The sequence below is a fragment of the Frankliniella occidentalis genome, unplaced genomic scaffold (genome assembly GCF_000697945.3).
Source record: "Frankliniella occidentalis isolate FOCC.00 unplaced genomic scaffold, Focc_3.1 Scaffold331, whole genome shotgun sequence".
NCBI classification, from domain to species: domain Eukaryota; kingdom Metazoa; phylum Arthropoda; class Insecta; order Thysanoptera; family Thripidae; genus Frankliniella; species Frankliniella occidentalis.
In genome coordinates, this window is record NW_026267454.1 from 202,909 (window position 1) to 222,390 (window position 19,482).

Below are 19,482 nucleotides of genomic sequence, written 5' to 3' on the forward strand. Positions count from 1 at the left end.
GCCTGGCCACTGCCAAACGGAGTTGCCGGCGCAGCGAAGCAGAGCTGGCAACTCCGTTGGGCGGAAGGGCGGGCCTGGTCGTTATTCATCAAATTTGTTGTACACAGCCTTTTATTGTCTGTCGATCAACTCCAAATTGATACGAAAGTGCTTGTAAATGCACACTTTCAAAAGGTTGCTTTTCGGCCCATGTATTGCTACCCAACGGCTCCCATCATGACCCACAAGGGCAACCGTGCCAGGTGCGGGGTATCGTCGGGCCGGGCCTACTTGGCCTGCCGGCGGCGATATTCAGGCCTGCGGCCCGACCATTTCTGTCACGCGATATGCTGAAGACGATATGCTGAAGAATATAATCAAATGATGTAACGGGCCTTCGGCCCGCTAAAACCTGTCGTCTTTAAAATTTGCCTCGTAGACACGAGAAAGGGATGTATCGGTGAAACACCGCGACTACAACCCACCCTTCTCCTTAGCGTTTTTTTTTTTTTTTGGGGGGGGAGGAGTACGGGGAAGTTTCTTTCCTATTTTGCGGCTTTTGGGCCTTCTTACGCCTCCTTCTACAACTTATTGTTCACTACAGCAGTTTTTAGCTTATTTCCGTCAAAAAGACCCTCCAGCGCCTAAACGGTTAGAGATAGAGCCAAACGGGCGAAATTTTCGCCCAGAGAGCTCCTCTTTGACGAAGTACCCCTTTGAAGAACTTAAAACAAAAAATAACTTTTTGGGCGAATATTTGAACCTTGGCTACCCCCATTCACAGCCTTAGGGGTGGTTGCCAGGATTTGCCGTAGGCGTTTCGTTCTCTAGGAGTGAACCTTAAGATACCCTGAAAATTTCAAGTCTCTAGCACATCTCCTTCTGGTGGAACAGACAGACACACAGACCAGAGACCGCAAAGCTGGCCAGGGCTACAGTGTCGGCTAACCTGTCGCCGAAGCGCGCCGAAGGTAGCCGAAGCACTATTATGCGCGGGAAATCTACAAAATCCAGCCTCCGGCGACACCCCGCCGCACACCTCTCCTCACCTCTCGGCCTCGACGGGCTGCGGAACTGGCGAGTCCGTCTGTGAGCCCGTGGCGGGCGGGGCCGGGCCGGTCTCATAGGTGACGGGCTGGGCCGGGCTCGACACTAACCGCTCTTCGCTGCAGCGCCGGGAGCCCGCGTGAGTGAGCCCGTTTGCGGTCTCTGGCTCGAGGCCCCGTCCGCCGTCCCTTTGTTGAATGTACCCAAAGCAGAGAGCTAAATAAAGTAAATTTCTAGAATGTTTATACAGCGACCAAACTTACTGGTGGTCAACCGAACTTTCTGCGGTGTCCACAATCATCCGACCACTCGACAACATAGTTTAAGGTGGGAAGGACGAAGGAAATACCCACTGATCCTTAGAATTTAGCCTTAGAATGTAGAACAGGCTAAATTCTAATGTCCAATGGGGGTATTTCCCACCGTAAATCCAGGTACCAGATGGTCAGAGGGAACACCCCTTTGAGCAGTGTTGCGGGTTTGCATAGCATTCCGTGCGGCAGGAGTCATTACCCAATATGGGCTGGCTGATGTGCAGAAAGGACCAAAATACGTCTAACATTTCCATACGAACTGCCACTAGAATTCTTCAAATAAAAATGTTAATTACTTTTTTCACAAAATATATAATTTAAATTTCTTATTCATGGTTTCGTTTCCCAGTTTACACGAAGTGTTAACGTTTTTTGAAAATCCTATGAGCCGCTAATAGCCCTGCTGATAGTTGCCCGGTTTTTACTTTGTCTGGGGTACATCATCTTGCGTAACTGATTGCACAATAAATAATTGGCTGAAAGTATTCTCTAACTATACTGATTTTATTTATCGCCCTATTTTACTAAATGTTGATTCAGTCCTAGGCAGATGAGCGTGACAGTTTACAAAAAAGTAGTTTATATTTCAGTGTAGGGTCATACCATTTGCACAACATGACTAACAGATAGAACGATGGCCAGCAAAAGTGCCTTTGTGGTCACAAGCCGATAAGATGAAGGCGAGGATGAAGACTGTGGAACTTCTACAAACGGAATGACCCGTTTCTCGGCTATCTGAAGCCAGAAGTCGGGTGGGGACTTGAGACTGCGATTCAAGCTGCCACTCTCATAATCTACGGCAGCTATACCGTATTTTTCGCTGAAAAAAGGCAACGGATAACAGATTAGCAACTGCTAGAAGACCTAAACGTAACAAGTCCCCTTATCCTGGCAAACTGCAGCCAGCTGATTTTGTGTCACGAGAAAAGTTACTGACGTGGGGGTGCTTTCAACTTAGTCACAACCAAAATAAAATATTCTTGGCACAAGAACATACGGTAAGCACAACCCCAAATTTACCTTGTACCAAGTAAACAAGCAGGCCCGCCCTTCCGCCAAACGGAGTTGCCAGCTCCACTTCGCTGCGCCGGCAACTGCGTTCGGCAGGGGCCGGGCCTGCTTGGCCTGCCGGCGGCGATGGTCGGGCCTGCGGCCCGACCATTTCAGTCTCGCGATTTACTGAAGTGCATAATCAAATAAATAGTGTGACCGGTAAATCACTTTGCATATTTGAGTAAACTAAAGCGTCCGGCGGGGGTCCTTGCGGCCCTAGAATTTGCTCCTTGGACATGACAACAGACTGTAACGAGGCAACACCGTGACTACACCCCAGCCCCCTGCTCTGCTTACAAAAAATAACCCACGCAGTTTCTAGATTGTATGTTGTTTGTCAAACAGTCTTAAATCTTGACTTTTTGCCATTGTTTTCAATATATCCACCTCTAGGGCCGGAACAGTTTTTCCGTTTCTTTGATGTCAGTCTGTCATGTAAAACGTGATAGTCTATCACCTACATCTACCTAGTTACGTCTTACTTACTCGTATCCACTGCTCCATTCGAAGGTGTCAATTAAGCTCCAGACGATGTATCCCATCACATTGACCTTGAAGTCGTTGACAGCTGAGACGACAGCTCGGAGATACGCCTGTTGAGATTTACATAGGTAGGTAAATGGGATGGTGATGACTATACAGTTGGAGCTGAACATAGGCCTTCTATACAAGCGAAACACACCGCTACACCGTTTACACTGAAAACCTCGTAATGTCTATTATCAGATTATGACGCCACTGTGTTTCAGTTTTTGCAAAATATTGTCTAAGACAGATTTTTAATTAAATTTAAATAGGCGATACATCGATATCAAATTGCCGCTTTGCTCCACCGTCAACTTGGTTCAGCAGGGAGCGAGCCAGGCTCGCCTGGCCGGGGATATTGTTACGGGCCTTCGGCCCGTCCCTTCAGAGTTTTTAATGGTACTGTAAAAGATTCCATCAGAGAACGGGACTTCGGCTCGTTCTAGTGAAAACTCAGTTGGAGTTGAAACCATCTCACTGCCAGGTACCTTTGCTCTACTTCATAGATAAAACTTAATAAAAAAGGAAGCATTTTACACCGTTCACCGTTAACTATGTGTCCTTTAGTTTGTAGAATATCGGCCTATGCAAATTTTACTTTATGTTTTATTTATGGCAGCTTATGAACTCAATAACACAGATATTGAAGACTTTACCTAGAGGAAAATGAATTTACTCGCAGGAGTATTTTGCCATGACTTCGTACGTAAAAGGCAACAAAAAACGAAATGTGCACCCAGAAAACGATATTCTTGATTTTAGAGTAACATACTAATGGCAAAACGATTTTTGCGCGTACCTAATTTCTGGAGTGCACAGAGCAACCGCACGTCAACAACGAATATGAGTGGTAATTATTATCCGGACGCCTCCGTACACTAATTTTAGTTTCACGGCCCGAGAAAACGGTCCTTCCGTTCCTCTTTTCTGAAGTCTGCTATATCGGAGTGTCCGTTAACAGTTCAATTAGTTTTCTGATGGTTCTTTACAGTGTAAGTTCTGGCATGGATTTGAATTATACAACCGCATAAATTACTCACCGCAAACCATCGAAAACACCACTAAATATATGATCTACTTTGGTTCATTTTCGCTCTGTAGTTGTTAATTTAGTACTAAGCGTTAATGGTATGATATCACTGAGAAAAATGTTTGGTCACCGCTATAAAAACTTTGGTTGTCACGACCGAACAGTTTAGTCGCTATAGGTTTGACTGAACATTTTGGCTATACTAACAGATGTGTTTTAGTCACTTTACTTTAGTCAGTCCGTCAAAAATTTCCTACGAAAGGGACAAAGACGTCTATTTCTCATCTTTAATTGCACTTCTTTGATATTGATAAAGGAGTTTAGTCGCTGCATCAGAACACTTTTATTGCTTCTGGTGACAAGTTTTGGAAAAAGTGGCTCAGTTTTCTCCCTTTTCCGAGTTTCCAGAAACTCAGTCCATCCCCCCCGGGCCCGTGATCGACTACAGAGGCACCACGCTGAGGAAACTGGTTACGCTCCGACCGGAGATCGAACCCCTGCCCTGCCGGACCCGGCTTACTATCCAGCCGCCAGGCACGGAGCCACTGAGCTACTACGACAGGTGGGGGAGCCGGCTGTCGCAACCGAACTCGTTCGGCTGGAGGTGACTTGGCATTTCGGTGGTCATCGTACCAGACAGTTTGGTCACAGCGACCAGAGAGTTTGGTCACAGCGACCAGAGATGTTTGGAGAGAACATTTAAACACGGTTTTGCCAAGGGTTTCGTACATAAGGATTGAAGGCATTCCGGTACCTCGACTAAACAAAGCTCAACGGCAGTATTTAAAATTTTAGACGCTCAGTCAAAACAGCTTGTTAGTCTCAATTGAAGAGTCCTATCATCACAGCTCAGGGGGCAGACTGGACGCAGTTTGGTTGCAGCGTACAAATCATTTTTCTCCGGGATTGATTGAAACGTTCTCAACCTGCTATAAAGCGGGCTCTGATATAATAGGGTCCAGAGCCTCTCTTGAGAATCCTACGTAACTTCTGAAGTTTGTTCTTTCTCCCTGTCTCCCACTCTCTACCTCCATCATTCACTCCCTCTCTCGCTCGCTCTCTTTTGTATCACGCACGTGGTTCAGCTTTAGTACTTACACTATAGTAAGCAGTCCTCAGCTTTTCATCCATACCCTTCTTGAGGAAAATGCCGTTCTCTGCTACCATAATGGGTAGTTTGTATCGTTGCCACGTCCATAAAAGTGAGTTCTGCATTGCTTGTGGAGCCACCTAAAACCAAACAAAAAGAATCATCACTTGCTTCTGCGGTGACTTCAACGTCGAATATGAGTGTAAATGAGAATATGTTTACTGCAAAAAGAAAGGTGCTACATAACACCTTTCACAGGTGCTACTGCACTAATGCCTCTGCAAAGGCACTAAAATTGCTGACAGTAGCACCTCTAAGGGGCCATAAAGTGCCTTTGTAGACACTGGTAAAACAAGAGTGCATAATTTAAACACCAACGTGTTTAAGTTATGATTTTCAACATTACATAGTGTTTAGCCCAAGTTGCATACTTGCGTGGTGTGCACATTTTAAACGTTTTGTCAGCGTTTAGATTCTGCACACTTAGACACATGCGAATCCACAGGAACCTTATGGCAGCTGCTATACTTTTCGAAAGTGTTTAAAGTTTTAACACCAATTGACGTTTAACCTGGTTAAACACCACAATGTGTTGAGAAACTTAAACACCAATTGGCGTTTAACATTAAACACTAGTTTTACCAGTGGAGGCACTCACCCACGCGTCTTAATAAGCACTAGTTAGCACATTTGTTTTTCCAGTGTTGTGATTCTAGTCCAAGAGTTAAATACTTACATTGTACGAAGGTAAATTTTCAGACCTCCTTCCTTGCGCGTCCGCAAATCGAAAAGAAATAAAATCTGTTCCATAAGTCGATTTTTCGACGATGACTGCAGAACCGCTAAAGGGAAGTGTCTCCGGGGTGCTGTCCGGATCCTTATAACCGACATTTCCTTCGTCGTATATATTGAGACTAATGAAGTCAGTGGCTCCTGGTAGCACGAACAGAAAATAATACAAATGTTTCTATTATCATATCAAATAGGTATATGCAGGAGTGCTGGCGATACACAATTTTTTCAGCTCTACTCGATGTTTCATCTGGACTTTCCACATTTCTACATGTTTTCATACGAATTTGACTGGACTCTGTCCCATTCCACGCAGCATTCCTAGAATCCATGTTTTCACATGTTTTGATTCCGCAACTACTCGACTCACGTGGATTTGCTATTCTACGAGGGTACGCTATATATACCTCTTGGGCGTGGGGTACACCACTATATGTACTTTTACGAGAATCTTCCTTTGCCCAACCTTGGTTATCTATATTTCTATTACCAAACTTATCTTTCAAATGGCGCATTGTCCTACAGATACTGTGGCAATAGCTCCAGAAAATTGCACTGCGTGGTGCATGCACGCTAGGTTGTCCCATTTTGGTGGGTCAGGTCACCGATTTCACCAGTTCGCGTCTCAAATGAAAGTAGAGGTTCTTCCGATCACAACAAGCACCAACGGACCGCCGTGCGACAAGCGGAACCATAGGCGGATCGTTGCCAAAGTTTCTTGTCCAACTTCGCGCGCTTCACGGGTACCACGTCCTCGAGGCCGCCGGGCGCGGGCCGCGCGGCCGGTGTGGACGACCCGGTGTGTGGTGACTACCTAGGGTATGTACTCACCATCAAACGTGGTAACGCCCCCCTCCCCCTCACCCCTCATGACACAGGGCCTAAATACCCGTTTTTGGGTTATGTCGCTCGGGTACGAGTACCGTTCATCGGGGGCGATTACCGATTGCGGGGAAATGTAGCGGGGCCATAGGCCTATCGAACCCACCATGTGGAGTTGTTAACGTTTTCCTGCATCACGCCGAAAAGGCGAGCAGACGTGCCAGAGTGGCGGTCAGCGCGTTTGAGCGGAGCGCGCCAAACAATAGTGCCGGCTGGGCGGGAAGCTGTATAGTGCGCTCACCGCAGCGTGAACCTTCCGCTCACCGCACTAAAGCCTGATCTCTGCGTGCGAGCGAGAGATGGAGCGCGCGCGCATGTGCTACCGACTATTAAAGTAGGCAAGGCACTAAGGCTTGGTCAGGTGCGGGCCAGGTCCACCAGCGTCCAGCATCCAGCAGCATACGCTATGGGTGAGGAGCGCGGCAAACGCACTGTACAGCTTCCCGCCGCGCACCGCTCGAACGCGGTGACCGCTTCTCTCGCACTTCTGCTCGCCTTTTTGGTGTGATGCAGGAAAACGTTAAGAACTCAGCATGGGGGGTTTGATAAGCGTATGGCTCCGCTACATTTCCGCGGAATCGGCAATCGTCCCCAATCAAGGGTACTCGTACCCGAGCGACATAACCCAAAACAGGGTATTTAGGCCCTGTATCCTGAGGGGGTAGAGGTGGGGGGTGCGGCACCACGTCCGATGGTGAGTACATACCCTAGGTAGTCACCACACACCGGGTCGTCCTCACCTGCCGCGCGGCCCTCGCCCGGCGGCCTCGTGAACATGGTACCCGTGAAGCGCGCGAAGTTGGACAAGAAACTTTGGCAACGATCCGCCCATGGCTCCGCTTGTCGCACAGGGGTCTGTGCGTGCTCGTTGTGATCGGAAGAACCTCTACTTTCATTTGAGACGCGAACTGGCATGTCGATTTTTTTTTTGGGACAGCCTAATGCACGCGGCCATGTGCTAAAAGCGAACGTGGTAGTTTTTTTTCAGTGGTGCCGATATGATCTAAGCGAATAGTCGAATAGAAAATATGAATTAATTTTTCGCGTTTTTAGCGAAATTTCAAAGAAACCGTCTTCCCCTGCCGAACCAAAAAGTAAAAAGACATCATCGGTATGGGTCTAAAATAAACAGTCCAAAATGGAGGGAGATTCGTGCTTTCGCCTGCACCTACTAACTCCGCGTGCTTTCGCTGTGCGTCTTTTGACGGAGGCCCGGCAGAGATACGAAGTTTCGCCAGTCGCCGCGCTGTGCGCGCGTGATTTGTTAACCGGACAATAAGCGTTGTGAACTCCGTTGAAAGAGTTGGAAGAAGGACGTATTCTCCAAATTAAAAGGCTACTAGTGGGTTTTAGGTATTTCTGGTGTTCTGGACTAACAGAAAGGTGGTTGGTTACACACCTGGCCACGGGGGGCGCGCGCAGCGCCACCGGAGGCCAGCGGAAGCGCCGCCCCACCGTTCCGCGCACCTCGGGATTGTCGTACCCTGGACGCCGGCCTCCTCCTTCCACCCATGCCGGGAACTGACTGACTAGCGACTCAGACTCAGTAGTGGTCTGCACCTCCCTCTCGCCCTCGAGGCCTCGCCGTCATCCCACACTCCCACAGGCCTCCCTTCGGAAAACTCCACAGGCCTCGAGGACGAGGCTCGCAGAGTTGATGCCTACTAACTTGGGTGTTAACTCTGCTTCTGAGAGGGAGGTGCGCTGTTCTGCCATTTCTTCAAACTAGATAATTTTGTTGAGCTAACGATTTTTCTTTTGTTACAACTAAAATATTGTTGATTTTAGCTACGAAAAGATTTCGTTCGCAGAGAAAGTAGTGGATTTCTGAATGATGACTAAAGCTATAGAATATTGCAGAGCTCTACATCGCTTCGTCCACCAGTCCCAGGAGCGCACTAATAGCAGCATGTGCGAGTGAGATTGTTCTATTGCTGGCTCGAGCGTCTCACTAGAAACTGCCGCAGCCATGCAGACACTCCCGTGACTGATGGGACGATCAATGCAGACCTCAGGTATGCTGACCACTTACCCCTCATTATCTCTTTCTCTGCAGGTGTAAACTCTGGTCGTAAATGACCTGTAAATGTCTTCACCAGCTCTGGGTAGTCACCAAAGACAATCGGGTGTAGCACGGAACCAGCCTGTAACTGGTTAAATACCTCTGCGGCAAAGGAGTCCTCGATTGACGTTGTGTTGGGTTTGGCCGTAACGATCCACGTGTTGACACCCACGCGTCCTAAGAAACGTGCGTTAGTTCATGTCAATGAATTACATTTTAAAATGTAGATACTCTAAGCGGTTCTAGACCTCTGCACGCTTTTTTGTGACTCTAAAATACTGCGCGATGCTGTGATGATCATAGCAGAAAAAGTACACGACTTAACTATACGGCAAGCGAGTCCGGCCAAAATATTTTCACCTCGTCTACAATTTGAGAGCAAACTTACGGAATTCCTGCAAACTCTTGCCGTTTGCTTTTTTGAATTGAGTTTGAGGAGTTGCGAGGTTTTATTATCCGTAATGATGAATATCAATAATTTTTGAAGGACTAAAAAAATGTTCCAAATAGCCTACCTCGTCTTTTCTAGGCATTTCCAATTTTCAAATTACCTGGAAGTTTGTCTTCTTTGAATGCCCGGTACGCCTCTGCGTGCGCCAGTGTTATGTGGTGCATGCACTTGTAAGTATCATAATTCTCGGCCTGCACAAGGCCTGCCGTGATGAGGAGGGTGCCGAAATAGGAACACATGACGCTCGGTTCGTTGATGGTGGCCCACAGCTGGACCTAGGATCAGGAAAAGTAATTTTGATTGGTACCTACCCTCAAAATACAAAATACGCGCCACTTGTCAAAATTGACGCCAAGCTTTTATTTTTCATCGTCTTTAAGATTATGACTCCGGCGTTGGTCTCTCCGAATATTTTGGTATTGTTTTGGGCCACCCTACGGCCCAACGGCGAGCTTTGCGTATCGCTGGGACCCGAGTGCATGGAGATCTGTGTGTTAAGAACTCGGTTTTGGTTAGACCATGGGTCGAAGTAGCGACGGGCATTGTCGATTTGGCCACGTCTACACCCCCACCCACCTCACACCCTCGGAGTTTAAGGTTTACATTGTTAGCTGGATGTAAGGTTGGGCGTAACCGATGACGGCCGGGATGGTACCGATGAACTCAGGGGTACTTGCTGGGAATCCCAGCAAGTATCGTTGCGCTGTCGCTACCTGTGGCGGCGCGGCGGGCGAGTCCCGCACGCCCCGAAACTTAAACGCGGTGCGCACCAGGTAAATCGGGTCCGATTTCGTTCGGATTTTTTGCGCTGTACTCTAAAAACCAAAGGTGCAGCAAAAAATCGACCTCTCCGCCGAATCTTTTTCTATTTTATATATATATATTTTTAAACACCCTATTCAAGGACCCGAGGGGCGTGGAACTAGCCAGAAAAGTTTACACATGATTGTGTTTAGACAATCATTCTTTCGATTGTGTGTGATTGTTTCAGATGGTGTGTGAATGTCTCTCATTGGTGCAGATTGTAGGATAAATATCGTGACATATTTTGAAATATTTTGTCAAATTGTGACGTGATTGTGTCGTGATTGTGTGTGATTGTGTCCGATTGTTTGTGAATCTTTTCCCCGATCTACACATATTGTGTCTAGTTCCCCACCCTTCGGTTGAACCCAAAGATGCACTCGTACCAAAAAAGGCCTTAGATTTTCGCGTATAAACTGCTTTACACACCCACTGTTGCAGTGTTCTGAGATTTTTAGCCCTTTTAGCTAAATAATGTTAGTGCTTTTTAGTATCTAGGTGGTATAAAACCCTTCTAGACCCATATCACATAGTTGTGAAAGGACGCGGCAACAAAATGGCCCGTTTGCTGAGATGACCCACCAAGCACTATACAAACGATTAGACAATGATAGCTTGGATCGAATACGCACTCAACTAGATCATGGTCATATTTGCTCAGGTCTCAAAAGACCTCTAATCTGTAAATAAGAAATAAAACCATAAACTCGTATCTACTCACCTTTGAGCTAAACTCGTTGAAAACAAATCGAGCATAATCACGAAATTTTGGAATCATCTCTCGACTTTGCCAGCCCCGAAACTGGTCTTCTAAAACCTGGGGGTGGTCGAAGTGATACACTGTGGCCTGTGAAACAAAAGCGGTCAGCAATTTGAAAAATTAGACGAGAACAGCGACGCTCTTTCCTGCTCCGGTGACTTGAGGGCAGCTGACTCTCAGTTCACTATGCGATTGTAAACAGACTATTGCAACCCTTGGTTGACACACTTCTTTCTCTTTCTCATCCGAATTGAAAGCTTGTACACTGAAGCTTTTTCGTTGCACTATCCATCTAGCGCTGGGAGCTAAACGTAGCATCCCAGGCAATGAAAGTTTAGGGCACAGCACTAAAACTCAATGGGAGGGCACTATCTCATTTTAAGCATGCACAAAATTCAGGAGCAAGAAATATTTTTCTCAGTGTACGACTAGGTGTAATAACCAATTCTAATCGAAACCTCATAATGTTGTAGACTTGCAAAAGTGGCGTTTCTGCTGAGGGACGGTCAGCACCGACGGTTCTGCGCTGGGTTGGCCAGCACTGGCGTATCTTAGAAGAGACTAGCAACACTGGTGGAAATAGGGCTGTGCGATTATCAAAAATAATCGTAATCGTCGATTTTTAGAATAATCGCGATATGGTTTGATTCGATTACGTGTAATCGAAAATCGAATAATCGACATTTAGTCGATTTTTGTCGATTAAAATTTCGATTATTTGTATTTCGTTTGATTTTGACAGTTGTTTTTTAACCATTCTGACGTCTATGTCCTCATTTTGAAGGACTACATTTTCATTTAAATGATCAAAATGACACAACTTTGTCGAAATTTTGACCTAAGATCACTCTTTGGGAACTGTTACTTGCACACTTCTGCCAGAAATCAAAAGTAATCGATAATTGCGTACTCAATAACGATTATCGATTACTGTGATCGAAATCGAAGGCCCAAAATAATCGTCGATTATCAAAATAATCGAATCGAGTTTTCGATTAATCGAATAATCGCACAGCCCTACCAGGTGATTTGGAGCGTGCTGTCTGCTAGCAGCGCCCAAATGAGAGGCACTTTCACCAATCAGGCCTCATTTTTTCTCTGTATTAAATTTAAAATATTACCAATGTAACGCTCCTCTTTCAGCGCCTTCTCCAAAAGGATGGGACAGAGAAAGTGTTGTAGAATGCCCAAAGCATGTACTTACAAATGGAATAAGTCCTTGTTCAAGGATTTCGCCAATAAGATCATGGTAATATTGAACTCCTTCCATATTTGGTTTAGCTACATCGCCTTCTGGCAGTACTCGTGACCAGGAAATAGAAAAACGATACACCTGGAGCTGAAAATGACAGGAGAAATGCTGGGGTGATAAGAAGAAATAAGCGCGAAAAGGGAGAGGGATACTTTCACATGGCCTTCAGAGACTGTAACGTTCTCGTGAATCTACGCCCATTTACTACTAGTGCCAAGACAACAGGTGCGAAAACTGCACATCTGACTTAAAATGTACCAGGAAGTACCCTGCCACGCTTCCCGGTTTAAGGAACAGCATTCGTCTTCAAATTTCAGCAACCAATGTTTCAATGTGTTCTCGGAGATGATTGATTTGATTCCTACCTTAAGTTTCTTAGCAATTGCGATATCGTCTTTGAAGCGGTGGTAGGAGTCTGCTGCATTGTCAGAATCGTGCGGATTTTTGTAACCTAGACTTCCTAGGCGTCCCGTGTGGAGAACATGGTCAACCATGCTCTCAGATTTTCCTGCAAACAATGCAAATAACCTTTCGAAAAAACATAGTCCTGGGCTCTTTTACGTACTAGGGTGGTTCTCGGCGCATGGGCCATTTACGTTTCGCGGCCTTTCGCAACTAGGTGGAAGGATTCTTAAAGGGTTTTATAGCGGCTAGATTACACTGTCGTACTAGGTACCGGAACATATTTTGCATGGAAGAAGACGTTCAGTTACAATTTAAACTTATAATTGTAAAATGAACTACCTCTGCGTATCAATTTGGAATGGGAAAACGAGCAAAGGTGGGACGTTCCCGCCCATTTTTCCCAAAAATAAATTCCCCAAAATAGAGTCCGAAATTTAGTTTTCCCAATGCGGACCCTTTTCAACGCGATATTTCCCCTATGATTAATTCCCAATTTGAATATCCCAATGTCTAATTTTGGGGGTTAGCAGTACTTTTAGTTTATTGGCGGGCGGTGGGAAGCCTGAAAGGGTTGGCACCGGCACAACAGGTTTCAGGTACGGGGCGGGAGAGTGGGCCACTACGAAACTACGTTTAGTCACTGCACACTGTATATTTATTTATTTTCTTTTCGGAAAATCTGTTCTGGCTCCTTATTGGGAATTGGGAAGAAACACCCGTCCCTGTACACCTGCCTACACGAGCTCCAGAAGGAGCAAGGGGACACCGAGACAGTCCTGGCCGAGATGCGGATGGGGAGAAAGATAAAGAACGCTCCTAAGAAGAAATGGGCAGACCTGCAGAAGCGCATCCGGAACGTGGTCCAGGACTTCGCGACCTACGAGAACGTGGTGAACTACTTGAGAGGACATAAGGCCATCACTTCCAGCTATAGTGTGCTAGTGGGACTAATTAAAATTTTGGGAAACACTGCCTTTGGGAATTTTATTTTGGGAAAACATTATTTGGGAAAATGAGTTTTGGGAAAAAAATTATTGGGAAGAAAACAATTGGGAAAAATTGCAATTGGGATAAAAGGTTTGGGAAAAATGACCGGGATATGAACGGCATTTGCTAAACGAGTCGTACATGCACAAACTCCCACCTTGGTTCCCGGTCAAGGTGGGAATTTGTGCATGTACGACTCGTTTAGCAAATGCCGTTCATATCCAAACATATTCTCTACAGTATGCACGAAGTTCGTTTGGTGCAATGCTATAAACTTCAGAATACTGCAATAGTGGGTGACTTGACCAGTTTGAAGGGTCGAAATGTCGAGAAATTTCACTTTTGCTAAGAATCACCCATGAATTCATTAGCTAGAGTACTTTGAGCGTTAAAGTAAGGAACATAATCGTAACGTGGATTGAGACCATCTCGCAATACGTAATGAATTGGCCTAATCCAAACTATTTTTACAGTGAACCTATCCTTATTTAGGCTGGATCATTGTTGAGAATTAATACACTGGAAACGCAAGTGTGCAAATGTCGCTCACTTGTAAGTGAGCGAATATCCATTCGTACACTTATAGGGGGTTAACGTGTTAATTTTTCCTAGAAAATTCACACCTTTACCCCCCGTAAGTGTACGAATGCATATTCGCTCACATTTGCAGCAGAGCCCTGATGCTTAAAAGAAGCTGGCAGGAAATCCTTTTTTCCCTAAGACTTCTAGATTTAAAATCGACACCTTAGAATAAAAGTCTTACAGATCGACTGCTAGAAGATTCGAAATCTAAACAGTTCGTTCCGAGATCCACGCAGTTCATTTCACTCTCTGGTTCCTATCTCTGTATCAAGGAACTGCGTGTATCTCGGAATGGAGAGGCTGAACTGCATGAATCTCGGATCTCTCATAGCCGAACGTGTGGGCCGTGGATCGAGCTGCTGAACTGCGTGCCTTTTATTTCAATTACTCTCAGACTTGAACTGATTACTTTATTTGTAAATATCTACGTTTTGGGCGCAGCAGGATTACTGACTATTTAGTCACTTATTCTGTGCATTGTCGTAAGTAGCTCACTAATAAAAGAAAAGATTGTCAGTAATGTGAAAAGAAATTGTTTTGTGTTGATGCGAATGAAATCAGGTGCCAGTAGCTCATAAAGGTTTTTACGCAGCAGGAATATACTGACAAGGCGTGACAAAAAACAGTAACAGAATACGAGTAAAGGTGTCAATTTTACCTAATTTTTGTCTAGATTCGCTCGCTGCTTAATTTTGTTTGAAATCATAATGTCACTTACCTCCCTTGTTCCACATCCCTTCTGTTTGGAAAGCCGAAACAGCAGCCCCAATCAGCAAATTATCTGGTAACGGCACGTCTTGAATTTGGCCTGACGTCGCTTTAATAATGTTTGCCTGGCCCCAAGCCGAAAGAAGGCCAAAAATAGTTAAACGGGCTAACATATTGAGAGACCTATGCATGGAGAAAAGACATTTTATTAGGGCATGCAACAAGGCGCTGTACTCGTTAGAATGGCCCGTGTTTGCGGATCGAAAGAGAAGCCCGTTCCTCCTCTTGACTCCAAACGTTTTACACCATTTCTTTGATTGTACGAGACAAATCAAATAAAAAGATGAGGTTGTAGCTCACAGTAAACCTTCTAAAAATATGAAAAACAAAAAAGTCGCAAGATTTTTTTTTAAAATAAATAATCCTATAGTCTTTATTGAACGGCAACGCAACGACCGCCCAAATGCCGAAACGTTCTGCTTATTATCATTTACTCTTTTGGGCACGTTTGGACGGAACTAAGCCGAAAATGAAATGACCACTTAGAGCATTTATTCGTAAAAAAAGGCTTGTACTAATCGAAAAAAAAAAGTTTGGGAAGTGCGTCCTTAAAACTACCCATATTTCGAGTCATAGTGTAATCTTCTCATGGTTCTAAAATCACTAGACCTCAGACAATCACGAAAAATTTATTTTTTTTTCACAAGAATCTGACAAAGGCTACTGTAAAATGAAAATGCACCCTCCTAAACCAAACCTTAAATAAAAATGGTTTTAACGGATCAAATTGTATTGAAATGACTTAGTTTTTAGCACAGAAAAATGTAAGAAACGTGAACTGGATCCCAAGAAATACCCAAATATGTGTACTCTTTATCAACTCTGGAAACGCTGGTGTGAGACAGTCTCACACAAAATGGTGTGAGGCAAAATACCTCACACCAAACGGTGTGAGGCAAACATACCTCACACCAAATAGAGTGAGAATAGTTGTGCCTGACACCAACACGTGTGAGACCCTCTGTGCCTCACACCATTTTGCATGAGGAAGTATCCTCCATTTGGTGTGAGGCACAACGAGTCTCACACCACTTGGTGTGAGGAATGTTTGCCTCACACCGTTTGGTGTGAGGTATTTTGCCTTACACGATTTGGTGTGAGACTGTATCACAACCGAGTTTCCAGAGAAAATGTGGCGGAACTCCACATGATGAAATTTAGGTTTTAAAATAGCCTACCTAGGCTTAAAATGAACCGAAGGCGAGTAGGTACAAACGTATGTTCCCAAATTATTAACTTTGTTCAGACTTATATATAAAAAAATCAAAAAAACTATTTTTTTTCATTTTTTTAAAAGAATTTTAATTTTAGTTTCATCTACATTGTCATGTTTAAGTATGAAGAAATCTTAACATTTGGAAACATACGTTTGGGTATATATTTGGGTATATCTTGGAATCCAGTAACATTCCCCACATTTTTCTGTGCTAAAAACGAAGTTATTGCAATACTATTTGATCCATCAAAACCGTTTTTAAGTGTAAGGTTTGGTTTAGGATATTGCATTTTCACTTTACAATAGCCTTTAATGGCGTGACCTACCGAATAGCTTCAGTTTGGTTTTTTGAAAGTAACTACGATTTATCTAAAGACTCCAATGCTTTTTGATTATGAGCGGCGTTTTCATGTGCGGACAGAAAACAGTTCACTAACAGGGTACAACAATATTGGAATGGAAAACAATCTTCTAATACGGTTTCCTTCTTTTCGCTACGCATTGTAAGCAACGTCCTCGTGTAATAGCGTTCTTCAATCTGACAAAAAGTTAAGATGCTAGAGCATTACTAGTGTCACAACACTAACAAATGGGAAGCGCGGCGAAATGTGCATCCCAAAACACACCTTCGTAGCAAATGGGGCACAGATTTTCCCAGAGTTTCGTGCTATTGCTCAGATTTTACTATGTTCTACAAGTCAGCAGCTTAGTCCGAACAAGTAGAACAGTGACATTTGGATGAACCTTTCTTTACTATGTGTACTTGTGGGTTTAACCCTATATTTTCTTAACAATAATTTACCAAGTTTTATTTATAAGTACAGAGTCGGTCAATATTTATACTTATGCCATCGTCCTAGTTCAGGGCAAGGGTGTTTATTCACAAAACAAATACTTAAAATTAGTATCAGATCGATCAGATCGGCAAACAATTGTGGAAATAAGCGTGCTCTGGGCTGAACAAGTTTTTCTTCGTGGAGAGCACAGTAAAGAGATGTCCCTTGTGGAATAGTGTGGCAAAACACGTTACCAGGGAAGCTAAAGCATCCGAACTATAGGAATGATAAGAAAACGCTCCACAAAGTCTGTATACTCTTGCAGCAATGCCCAGCGGAAAAAAGGTAATCAAAATTGTTAAAAGTAAATCAAGGATGTTGCGCGTACTTACTGCGTCTACTACAGAAAAATATTGTTGAGAAGTTAAATCTTCCACCGGTCTTTACTTGAGACGGGAAGGTAGGACCTGTGCACATTACAAGCGTTCCTTATATATAACCACTAAGTGCCATTATCAGCTGCATTGAAGTGTTCCCCACATTCACCTCAGTTCCCGCACTCTTATCTTTTTCCTCGCTCAACTCAAGTAGCTGCAAGAAACACGCATAAAAGACACTTTTTAAAAAGGCTAGGCAGTCGATAAATCGCAAGTTACAAAGAAAGAACGTAGACGTTTCGCAGAGAAATCGTAATTTGGTTCTGATTAGACTTTGCCTGACACATATTTCATAGTCAATAAAAGACCTTTGAGTGTGTTGTCCGCAGAAATCGATGGGACGATCCACTCACGAGATATAGGGTCCCGAAGTCACTTTCGATGAAAAAGTCCTATAATGTATGTATTTTTGATAACGGTCGCAGTTCTTGTCCCAACGACATATAGAGCGACTGAACCTATTTCGGAGCAGCCCCTAATTCGGATCAATAAGACCTACACACGCTCCCTCACTAAAATGTATGGGTTTCAAATTTTTTTTGTGAAAAGGTTTGTCGTTTTCTACCAGAAAATACTATCGCTTCGCCCTATTGCGGCCCAAGCGGCCGGCGCGCGGCTGAGTTGAACGATAAGATTAAAGATTCATCGTTTAGGAGGTAGGAGAATGTTGTGGCTTGCTCAAATTGACATTACTTAGTTTGTACGCATAATTTAGCGTTGACCCAGGTATCAGTCTTTGGTTGAAGGCCTAGAGAACACGTTTCAAACGTGGATTCAGTCTAATTTCATGTCAGGTTAATGCGCGGGTGAAGGTCAAAAGTAACAACTATTTAGGTCGAGCTTTGCGAACAGCTTCGATTTAATGATCGTTGAAACTGTTTTGGTGCTCACTATTACTTTGTGTTGTCACAGGATATTTTAAAGAGTTGCTTCAGGATCTATACTTGGTCATCCTGGACTGTCCAGGACCATATATTTGCCAGTTTCACTGCATTTTATGTCGATCTAGTCATAAATACCCTTACATCATCTCGACCTCTTGCAATAGGCATTCCTGCTGGTCAGATATAAGACGCACTGAAATCCGTTTTGTAAGACTTTTACTGAAATTTTGAGATAACTGGTGTTTGGCGATTTCCACGCTAATGGGCATCACCGCAGCGTGAACATTTCGGTCACCGTACTGAAGCCTTTTCCCTTTTTTGCGAGAGAGAGCTAGAGCGCGCGCGCGTGTGCTACCGACTATTAAAGTAGGCAAGGCACTAAGGCATGTTAGGTGCAGGCCAGGTCTACTGGCGTCCAGCATCCAGCATACGCTATGGGCGAGGAGCACGGCGAGTGCACTATACATACAGCGTCTCGCCGCGCTCCGTTTGAATGTGGTGACTGCTTCTCTCGCACTTCTGCTCGCCTTTTTGGTGTGATGCAGAGAAACGTTAAGAACTCAGCATGGGGGGTTCGAGAGGCGTATGGCTCCGCTACATTTCCGCGAAATCGGCAATCGTCCCCGATCAACGGTACTCGTACCCGGGCGACATAACGCAAAACCGGGTATTTAGGCCCTGTGTGAGGTAGGGGTAGGGGGCGGCACCACATCCGATGGTGAGTATATACCCTCACTGTTATTCAACGAATGTGACGTCTCATCCTAATCGCCAGTAACAACACCAGCTGGGTGGCAAGTTGATTGAAAGATTAAGTGATTGAAACTCAGAATCTGTGATGAGTCCTTTACCTTTTAAATCCCCAACACATTGGGCTAGGGCTCCAGGTTCCACCTTGTTGAGACAGCTGGTGGTCGATGAGCTGGCTGCTGTCATGGAGACAGCGATCATTGCCACGGCGATCGTCTTCCTCACAAGCGTCCTCATGGTGTCACGTTCAGTGGGCTAAACCTTACGGTTGGTGGTATCGGTATCGATAATAACTAACAATGTTATGGAAGTTAGTCCCACACACACAATGCTATTGCAGTGCAACAAAAATTTTCTTTTTTATGTCCTTTACTTCGTCGTAAACGAGGACGAAAACTGCGCACTGCACAATTTTCTTTGACTCGTGGGACGAACTTAAAAATATTTTGAGGACAGAATTTTTGCCTCTGGGTTATCTCGACAATTTGTGGGAAGAAGTCCGTAATCGCAAGCAAGGCGAGACGGAGACCATGGGGGCCTTTGTCACCAACATGTTGGTGCTTTTTGAGAGGCTGCCTGAGATGGGTCCTGTGAGGGCAGGCGCGGTATAAGGAGGGGGGACAGGGGGGAGGGGGG

General features: G+C 44.8%; 1 protein-coding gene across 1 annotated transcript; it reads right to left on the reverse strand.

Moving 5' to 3' along the window:
* Positions 1–1,823: 1,823 nt before the first annotated feature.
* Positions 1,824–17,302, reverse strand: LOC113215561 (uncharacterized). The gene is made up of 11 exons (XM_026435198.2): positions 17,168–17,302; positions 14,734–14,906; positions 12,407–12,549; positions 11,994–12,128; positions 10,751–10,876; positions 9,326–9,500; positions 8,745–8,951; positions 5,775–5,971; positions 5,047–5,178; positions 2,880–2,986; positions 1,824–2,160 (listed from the first exon to the last, which is right to left on the reverse strand). The coding sequence occupies exons 2-11, from the start codon at positions 14,894–14,896 to the stop codon at positions 1,938–1,940; spliced, it is 1,608 nt and encodes a 535-aa protein (XP_026290983.1). The 5' UTR covers positions 14,897–14,906; positions 17,168–17,302; the 3' UTR covers positions 1,824–1,937.
* Between the last annotated feature and the right edge of the window lie 2,180 nt (positions 17,303–19,482).